Source organism: Eschrichtius robustus, chromosome 6, assembly GCF_028021215.1.
Source record: "Eschrichtius robustus isolate mEscRob2 chromosome 6, mEscRob2.pri, whole genome shotgun sequence".
Classification (NCBI taxonomy): Eukaryota; Metazoa; Chordata; class Mammalia; order Artiodactyla; family Eschrichtiidae; genus Eschrichtius; species Eschrichtius robustus.
The window spans coordinates 51,658,619-51,668,400 of NC_090829.1; the positions used below are offsets into that span (position 1 = coordinate 51,658,619).

The window sequence follows — 9,782 nt, forward strand, 5'->3', positions numbered from 1 at the left end:
TTTTTTTTTAATTAATTAATTAATTTTTTTTTTTTTTTTTTTTTTTGGCTGTGTTGGGTCTTCGTTTCTGTGCGAGGGTTTTCTCTAGCTGCGGCAAGCGGGGGCCACTCTTCATCGCGGTGCGCGGGCCTCTCACTATCGTGGCCTCTCTTGTTGCGGAGCACAGGCTCCAGACGTGCAGGCTCAGTAGTTGTGGCTCACAGGCTCTAGAGCGCAGGCTCAGTAGTTGTGGCTCACGGGGCTAGTTGCTCCGCGGCATGTGGGATCCTCCCAGACCAGGGCTCGAACCCTGGTCCCCTGCATTGACAGGCAGATTCTCAACCACTGCGCCACCAGGGAAGCCCAGGTACTATTTTTATCCCAATTCTACAGATAGGTATAGGGGATTTTTAAGTTACTTGGCTCAGGCTACATGCTGCTAGAGTCCTCAGGATCTGAATCCTAGCTCTCTGGCTCCTAGGACAAAGCCTGTGGTCATTATTCCTTCTAGTGAGGAACCTGTGGGGCTCAACTGTGTCTTACTGTTATTAACCTTACTTGCTTTACAAGGCCCGCTTTGCTTTGTCACTGTCTCATCACCCTGCATTTCCAGCCAACACACTGGCAGCTTGGGGTTGGGACTGTGGTGAGGTGAGGGTTAGGGTTAAAAAGCTTTGCTCTGTGTTCCTAGCTTTGAAATATTTAGCATCTACAATATCCTATCAGGTGATTTTTTTTTTCCTTAGGATAATAGGATTCTGGAACCTGCATCTCAGTCCACTGCTACCTCCCCAATATCCTTATTTCAAAGGACTCTTTCATCAGAATTTAGGTAGAAAACACTGCAGGAAAAGGACAATAAAATGAGTACAGCTGCTAATTCAAAATGCCACAGACTGTCCACTCCACATCTATAAATTTATTTCTAAAAATAGGTAAATGGCACAGCAGAACAAATAAATAAGTAAAACATTCACTATAAAAACCTTCTTTTCGGGAAATATTTACATATTTTGAATAATGAATCACACCATCTTGCTTTATCCTTTAAATGCACCCTTTGATTCTGCTCACACTTATTGAACACTACAATGGACAGTGGCAAAAAACACAGTCTGTGACCTCTCACAAGGAAGATGGGTGATAAAATAATTGCAAACCCAGTGATTCTAATATCACGCTATATGTAAAATTCATTCATATAAAACTAGTGTAAACAAAAACAGACTAGGTTGGTATGAAGATCCTAAGCAGGGGCTAAAAGTTCCCTGGTATCTCCTTGTCCACATGCTTTGTTGATTAGCAATAGTTTTAAGCAACACTAAGATCACTTCAAGATAAAGACCTGAATGTAAGACCTGAAACTGTAAAACTCCTAGAAAAAAAACATAGGCAGTATGCTCTTTGACAATGGTCTTAGCAATATCCTTCAGGATATGTCTCCTCAGGCAAGGGCAACAAAAGCAAAAATAAACAAGTGGGACTACATCAAACCAAAAAGCTTCTGAACAGCAAAGGAAGCCATCAACGAAACAAAAAGACAACCTACTAAATGGGAGAAGATATTTGCAAATCATATATACAATATGGGGTTAATATTCAAAATATATAAAGAACACATATAACTCAACAACAAAAAAACAAACGACCCAGTTTAAAAATGAGCAGAGGAGATGAATAAACATTTTTCCAAGAAGACATACAGATGGCCAACAGGCACATGAAAAGATGTTCAACATCACTAATTATGAGGGAAATCCAAATCAAAACCACAATGAGATATCACCTCATGCCTGTTAGAACGGCTATTATCAAAAAGGCAAGAAATAACAAGTGTTCGTGAAGATGTGGAGAAAAGGGAACCCTCAGTGCACTTTTGGTGGGACTGTAAATTGGTGCAGCCACTTTGGAAAACAGTGTGGAGGTTCCTCAAAAAATTAAGACTAGAACTAACTACCATATGATCCAGCTCTCCCATTTATGGGTATTTATCCAAAGAATACAAAACACTAATTAAAAAAGATATATGCGGGCTTCCCTGGTGGCGCAGTGGTTGAGAGTCTGCCTGCCAATGCAGGGGACGCGGGTTCGGGCCCTGGTCTGGGAGGATCCCACATGCCGCGGAGCGGCTGGGCCCGTGAGCCACAGCTGCTGAGCCTGAGCGTCTGGAGCCTCTGCTCCGCAACAAGAGAGGCCGCGATAGTGAGAGGCCCGCGCACCGCGATGAAGAGTGGCCCCCACTCGCCGCAACTGGAGAAAGTCCTCACACAGAAACGAAGACCCAACACAGCCAAAAATGAAAACATAATAAATAAATAATAAATAAAAATTAAAAAAAAAAAAAAAGATATATGCACCCTATGTTCATTGCAGCATTATTTATAATAGCCAAGATATGAAAACAACCAAAGTGCCCATCAATGAATGAATGGATAAAAAAGATGTGGTATATACAATGGAATATAACTCAGCCATAAAAAAGATGAAATCTCACCATTTGCACAATATAAATGGACCTTGAGGGTATTATGCTAAGTGAAATAAGTCGGAGAAAAACAAATACTATACGATTTCACTCATTTGTGGAATATAAAAAAAACAAACAGAAGAGCAAAAAAAAAAGAACAAACCTACCAAAGCAAACCAAACACGTAGATACAGAGAACAGAGCAGTGGTTGCCAGAGGGGAAGGGCCAGGCTTTGGTGGGGGAGGGTGAAGTGGGTAAAGGGGGTCAACTCTATGGAGACAGATGGAAACGAAATTTTGGTGACTGTAGTGTATACAGAAGTAGAAATATACTGTTGTACACATGAAACTTACATAACGTTATAAATCTGTGTAACCTCAAAAAAATAATAATAAATAATCACTTCAAGATAAACCAAAGGTTAGATAATTCTCAACTACATTTGACATTTCAAAGGGCACTGTTAAGAGGAACCACATGGAAGCCCGGGCTTGTGTAAAGAGCTGACAAAGGTTTCAGCACCCTCTCTTCCCCGGTGCTGGCTCCTCTCTCCCTCTCCACCACCTTCCCTTTCCCATGTTTATTCCTTATTCTCCTTCATCCAAATGTAGTTACTCTCTGCAAAAGACTACTTTGAAAAAAATCACTGTTGAATATTGAACTTTGATTTTCCTGTCCTTAATACAAAGTTTGTCAGTTTATGCCCTTAGAAGTCTCTCCCTCTCTCAACAAAAGAGCCCACCAAACAAAGTTATTTTTATTTCCATGTTGCTCTTGGCTCATTTTCTTTTGTGCGTCAGAGGCTTTCAAAAGGTTCCCAACTCTAGATCCAAAAAGCTCAAAAAATGATTGAGTACAGGATAAAAGATTCCTCTCATCCAGAGGGGAGCCTGAGGTCATAGGTAGGCATCCCCAGCAGCTGGGGAAAGAATCCGGGGTTCTGAAGCCCTGAGCAGCAAGACTCTCCAGGACCCACAGTCGGCCACAAGCTTCTGCCCCATCTGCCCGGAACATAGCCCAGGACTTCATTTAGCAGATAAGCTCTGGAATGGTCATAATGATTATTAAAATGTTGAAGCGTTTCCCCCCGACTGGCAAATACTGCCCCCCACCAAAATACACACCTTGGCCGCCCCAGGCCCTCTCAGGATCCCTGTCCCAAACTCCTTACAATCAAGAGGCAAGGAGACCAGTAGAAAGTCTCCAGGACCCTGCCCCAGTGCTCACAGAGCTGGACATAACCACACTCCACTTTAATTTCCTCTACTGAAAAATAAGGGCATTGAACTGATTCTCTGGGTTGTACTTTGATTGCAATTATGTCAAATTATTTATCTCTGAGGACAAGGACAAGATAGGAATATAACAATATGAAAAAAGTTCATCTGTTAGGAGGGTGGAATCTCGGGTTATATTTTTCTGATGAGACAGCAGTGCCAAAACCCTGGGTTCAGGATGCCTGGGATGGAACCCCAGCTCTGCCATGGGCTAACTGTACAATCTCGCTGTGCCTCAAATTATCTCATCTATAAAATGGGGATGGTAGGACTATTACCTACTTCACAGGGTTGTTTTGAGAATAAAATGTACTCGTGTCTGTAAAACGCTTAGAATAGTACCTAGTGCGCAGTAAGCACCTTTAAGTGTTGATTAAATAAGCAAATCATGTTATTCTGTCCCAGAATGTTTGTTCAATAAATTCAAAAATTAAGCAACTTTCACAACACAAAGGAAAAAAATAACTGTGACAGTATGAAACACTTACATATCCATATACTGTTGTTTAAAAACCCAGCACTAAAACATCTGAGATCCAGATTTTACACTGCACTGTGAATTTAGGGAAACTAACACATTGGAAGGCATTTCCACTGCAGCATGAGATACGATTTGTACCACTCCTTTTCTAATCAGCAATGTCACAGGCTTATGGGAAATTTAGGTTACAAGTTTCTCATTTTAACCCTGCAAAAACATTTACCCACACCCTGGTGGGAGAATACATTTTATTTTGTGGTGCTAAGACTTAAAGGATTATAAACATAAAACCAGGCCTCGCACAGCTACAGCTTCTCTCGCGGACACAATGACTCAAACTAAGAGTTTAAAGGGCCATATCTTATGTGCTGGGTCCTCTGGCATCAATCTTTGAAAACACCTAGAGTGGAAAAGAAACTGCTACACCTAGCAGCTAGCTTGATCAAAACTCCTTTTAGGGGACTTCCCTGGTGGCGCAGTGGTTAAGAATCCACCTGCCGATGCAGGGGACACAGGTTTGATCCCTGGTCTGGGAAGATCCCACATGCCGCAGAGCAACTAAGCCCGTGCGCCACATCTACTAAGCCTGCGCTCTAGAGCCCACGAGTCACAACTACTGAGTTCGCGAGCCACAACTACTGAGCCTGCATGCCACAACTACTGAAGCAAGCACGCCTAGAGCCCGAGCTCCAAAACAAGAGAAGCCACAGCAACGAGAAGCCCGAGCACCTCAACGAAGAGTAGCCCCCCCTCGCCACAACTAGAGAAAGCCCGAGCGCAGCAACGGAGACCCAACTCAGCCCAAATTAAATAAATAAATAAATTTATATTAAAAAAAGAACATTAAAAAAAAAGCAAACTCCTTTTAGTTACTAAAAGGCTGCCACAACCTGAGCTCAAGCATAATTCAGAAACATGCTACTGCACTGCTAAGGAGACAAAAGTATTTCATTTTTCTGTTAGACATTAAGGAGAGGAAACTATCAACAATAACTCCAGGGAATTCCCTGGTGGTCCAGTGGTTAAGACTCAGAGCTCTCACTGCCCAGGGTGCGGATTCAATCCCTGGTCCGGAAACTAAGATCCCACAAGCTGCCCGGTGTGGCCAAAAAAACCCAAAATCAAAACAAAACCAAAAACTCCCTTACCTGTTTCTCCCACTTAATAGCTAAACCTCACAGTACCTTTACACACAAATTTAAATAGCTCACGAGTTTATCCTCATAGAGTAATGTATTAGAACTTTCCTGATGGAGGTAAGATTTACTAAACACAGTCTGGCTACAGCTTTTCAATTTTCTTCTTTAAAAGTGAATTTCTCTAAAGCTATGAGAAGGAACTCAAACTTTGCTTAGTGAGAAAACTAGAGCTTGCATTACAATCATTATCATTAAAATGTTATTAAAACCCTAAAAAAAATGAAAAGAGTTTTGTGGAGGGATAGTGGTGATGGTAACACAATAATATAAAAGTACTTAATGACACTGAACAGTATACCAAAAAATAGTTAAAATCAGGACTTCCCTGGTGGCGCAGCGGTTAGGAATCCGCCTGCCAATGCAGGGGACACGGGTTCGAGCCCTGGTCTGGGAAGATCCCACGTGTCGTGGAGCAGCTGGGCCCCTGCGTCACAACCGCTGAGACTGCGCTCTGGTGCCCGCGAGCCACAACTGCTGAGCTCGTGTGCCTAGAGCCTGTGCTCCGCAACAGGAGAAGCCACCGCAGTGAAGAGTGGACCCTGCTCTCCACAACCGAGAGGGCCCATGCGCAGCAATGAAGACCCAATGCAACCAAGAATAAATAAATAAATTTATTTAAAAAAAAAAAAAAAAGTTAAAATGACAAATTTCATGTTATGTGTATCTTAGCACAATAAAGTGAAATAAAATAACTAAAAAAAACCCTGTAAGACTTAAAGGTAAATGAAATTTATAACAAATGATTTTCAATTAAGAAACACACATTTAGTAATCAGAAAACTTCTAAGGAGCAGGGTCCCCCACGACCTAGTTTTAAGCGCATCAACAAGCCTAAATGAGTGTTAGACAGCACTTCTTGCCATGGTTCACAAATATTCTGACATCAGGGACAAACATGGTAAAGACACACTTTCCTCAAAGCCTTAACTACTCACACTTCTTATATGGATTGTGAATTATACTAGATCCTGAGAAGACAGGCTGGGAGCTCAGACAATTAGTGAAAAGATCCTCAAACAACATTTAAAGGCTGTGTACAAATTCAAGCTAAAAGCCTGTGTACAATTCACTTGTATGTATGTTATCACAAAACATTTAATACTATTAAAACTTTAATAAGAATTTAAGAAATTCTTATTCAAATAGGCAGTGTGTAATTGTGGAGCCTGTTAATAGTTCAAGCTGTAGATTCTTTCCATTCTTTACACTTTCACTGCACCACCTTAACTGGCCATTTAACACAGCACAGAGGTCTCTGGATACCTGGTCTCCCCAAAGCCCTGAGAAAGCACTCAAAGGGCGATCTAAACTGCAACAGGCAGGCCTGGCAGATAAAGTTAAGGGAACTCCTCATTCTGGGGAAAAACCTAGCGATAATCAAATGCAGAAACCCTTATGGTCAGTAAGAATCTACTTGCGTTTAGTACTTCACAGAGGAAGTAAAGAAGGCAATAATCGGAGACTAGGAGAAGGAGCAAATATAGGCAATAATCGGAGACTAGGAGAAGGAGCAAATATAGGCAATAATCGGAGACTAGGAGAAGGAGCAAATATAGGCGTGGCGGTAGCTCTGGACTGATTCTACAAGGGTAGTTCTGAAGGGCTTAACAAAATCCTATTCAAGGCTTGGAGCACCACGCTCTTGGATCTGAGACCTAAGTCCCACATACCTGGAGCTGGAGCGGGAAAAACAAGTCCCTTCACACACGCCCAGCTCCTTGCCCCCCACCTTGCCCTGCCCGACCCCGGCGTCATCACTTCGTGGGCGCCGCAGCGGGCAGCTGTGTGGCCACACGCCCAGGACCGTGCATCTGGCGGGCTGGGCTCCAAGCCTCGGAACGCAGCACTTCCTGGTTGGTCCGGGATGCCGGTCCCATCGCGCCCGCCATCCCGGTCATCCCATAGCGCACGCGAACCCTCGGGCGCGTAAGATGACCTGGGGTCACCGGACACACTGTACTGGGGGCCCCCGCGGCGAGGGAGATGGGCACATCCTGTAGAGGATGCCCCCAACTTCGGCCCGGAGCCAGCGCGGCTCCGCGCGCCAGACAGCCGCCTGCCCCGGCAAAAGTGAGCGCCGCAGTTGTCAGCGTCGACTCTGCAGGAACCCGGGACGAAGGCGTGCACAGGAGGACCCCGGAGGCTGCCAGGGAGGCCGCTCCCGCGAGGCCGCACGGAGCTGGCGCCCGCCGCCGACGCCACTGCCAAGGTTCCGTCCAAGTTGGGCGGGGAGCGGCCAGCTGCCCGGGGCCGGCGGGAGGAGGGACGGAGCGCGAGCGCACCGGAAACCGGCTCCCGCGGGAGCTCTGCGCGCCCCAGCCGCGGCGCGGCTCCTACCTGTGGGGCGAGGGCGGCCGGCCGCGGGAACCTGCGCGCTGGCGGCGAATTCTCGGGGCTCGGGCGCAGCTGGCACCGCTGGAGGCAGGGGAGGGGGGAAGGAAGGAGGGCCTGAGTGGGGACCGCGCCGTCGCCCGGAACTCGGCGCCGGGATTCGCGCTGGCCCCGGAGGGGTGGGGCGAGGCGGTGTCGGTCCGGGTGCGTCGCGGCGCAAGCTGGCCGCCATCGCTGGGCAGGAGGTCTCCGGCCGCTGGGCCTCTCTCCTGGTCCCTATTTCTGATTCTCTCTTCTCCCAGAGTTTCAGAACTCAACCGCATTAACCTAGGGAACGTTCACTAGCATTTTTATTATTATTTTCAGGTACTCTTGAGCCTCCAAGGGCCCAGACACTGTTGTAGGAGCTTTGCCTAGATTATCTTATCCTTCTCTATCGCAGCTGGTAGCCAGAATTGGTCTATTTTACAAGTAGGGGAGAAGAGCCAAAAAGTGTAATAACTTGCCTGGGGTGACGCAATTAAGAAGTAGGAGCTTCGTTGATGTCATCCGTAAGGCTTCTATCAACTGCCTGGCGGTAGGTGTTGTCACTAATGTACAAGCAAAGGAAACTGAGACTCAGAAAAGTGAAGTAACCAGCCTAAGGTCACCCAGTCAAGAACGTAGGAGACTAGAATTTGTGTCTTGATGTCTTTGAAACTCAAGCTGGGTATAATTCAGGAATCTTGGTATAAAATAATAAACCAGGAGTAAAACATGGAAAATTTCCCATTCCACCCACGGAACTGTCCAAATACAGCGATTTTGATGTCCACTTAGAACAAAGTCTTAAGAAAAAAAAAAGAACCAGTTGTCATGTGGCTTGACTAGCAGCCATTTTGGAATATAGCTTTGAATATAGGCCACGCTAACCTCATTACACGGTGTTGCTTTCTGCCAAAGCCAAAGGAAGCTATCGCCTCCACATACCCCAAACTGTTAATAATGATGGCTTCTTTAAAGCATTTAGTGGATACTGCGCGGCCGAGACTGGCTGAGTTACATAATGTCTTACTGCACACGTGGAACTACATGAAGTGAAAAATACAATATTCCAGTCCAAAGTAGGGGAGGAGAAGTGAAATTATACTGTAGTCTGGAACTCTGTTTTCCTGTAACCTATAGTTGCTCAGCTCTCCCTGGACTACATTTTTCCCTCTTGAGCACATGTTTTCCTAATGATAGAAGAGTCACACTGCCTTCACTCTTTCCTTGTTGACAGAAATGATTGATGTCTTTTGAATCCTATGATACAGAATTTTACAGTTAAACACATGGCCCTCTGAGCAAGCAGAGTATTGCCTAAGAGGACTTTGGCAAGTGTAAGACAAGCATGTTACCAAAAGGCTGAATACCCTTTCCTCCCCTTATTTCTCAAGTTTTATTAGTCACAGATGATTTGATAAGTATTATACACACAAGTAATGCACTCTTACAAGCTTGTCTTTAGAAATTATAACACTTTTGATTGAGAACCAGCAGGCTATAAAATTGCGTCCCAAATTCGAAGTGTCATCATTAAAACATTTGGCAATAGGTTTTTCTATTAACTATAATAAGAAATAAAATTGTTTAAGTGCCCTCACAGTAATTGAATTTCTGCTTCCCTGAGCTAGAGGAATAAAATAGAAAAAGGCCATATGTTGTTTAGAGATAAACTTAAGCTATGGACTGTCAAATATAAGTTTTATATGTAGTATGATTCTGTATGTGATTATTTCTGTTGTCCTGAGAGATTTGCTGATGGTTGGTGGTTGTTTTTCCAAATCTTGCATATCTTCAGAGATGTCAAGAAAAAAACGACTATGGAATCCTGTTATATATCCATCTGGATACATATTTGACATTTTTATCACACAAGTGGTATTCTAAATCCTCTTCAATTTTTATCTTTTCTTCTCAGTATAAAAGTAATATATGCCCATTTTATAATTTTTACATTTATAATTTACAAAAATACAAGGTTTTGGAGACTACAGAAAAGAATTTTTTAAATTAAAATTACCTA

At 44.0% G+C, this 9,782-nt stretch overlaps 1 protein-coding gene across 2 annotated transcripts in view; it reads right to left on the reverse strand.

Annotated features, from left to right (window-relative positions):
- Positions 1-8,011, reverse strand: part of PLD1 (phospholipase D1) — a 224,681-nt gene extending 216,670 nt beyond the window's left edge. For both annotated transcript variants that reach the window (XM_068546244.1, XM_068546243.1), the window contains exon 1: positions 7,742-8,011. In XM_068546244.1, the coding sequence (XP_068402345.1) occupies positions 7,742-7,967 (226 nt within the window). In that variant the 5' untranslated portion in view covers positions 7,968-8,011. The remainder of the gene's footprint in view (positions 1-7,741) is intronic.
- Between the last annotated feature and the right edge of the window lie 1,771 nt (positions 8,012-9,782).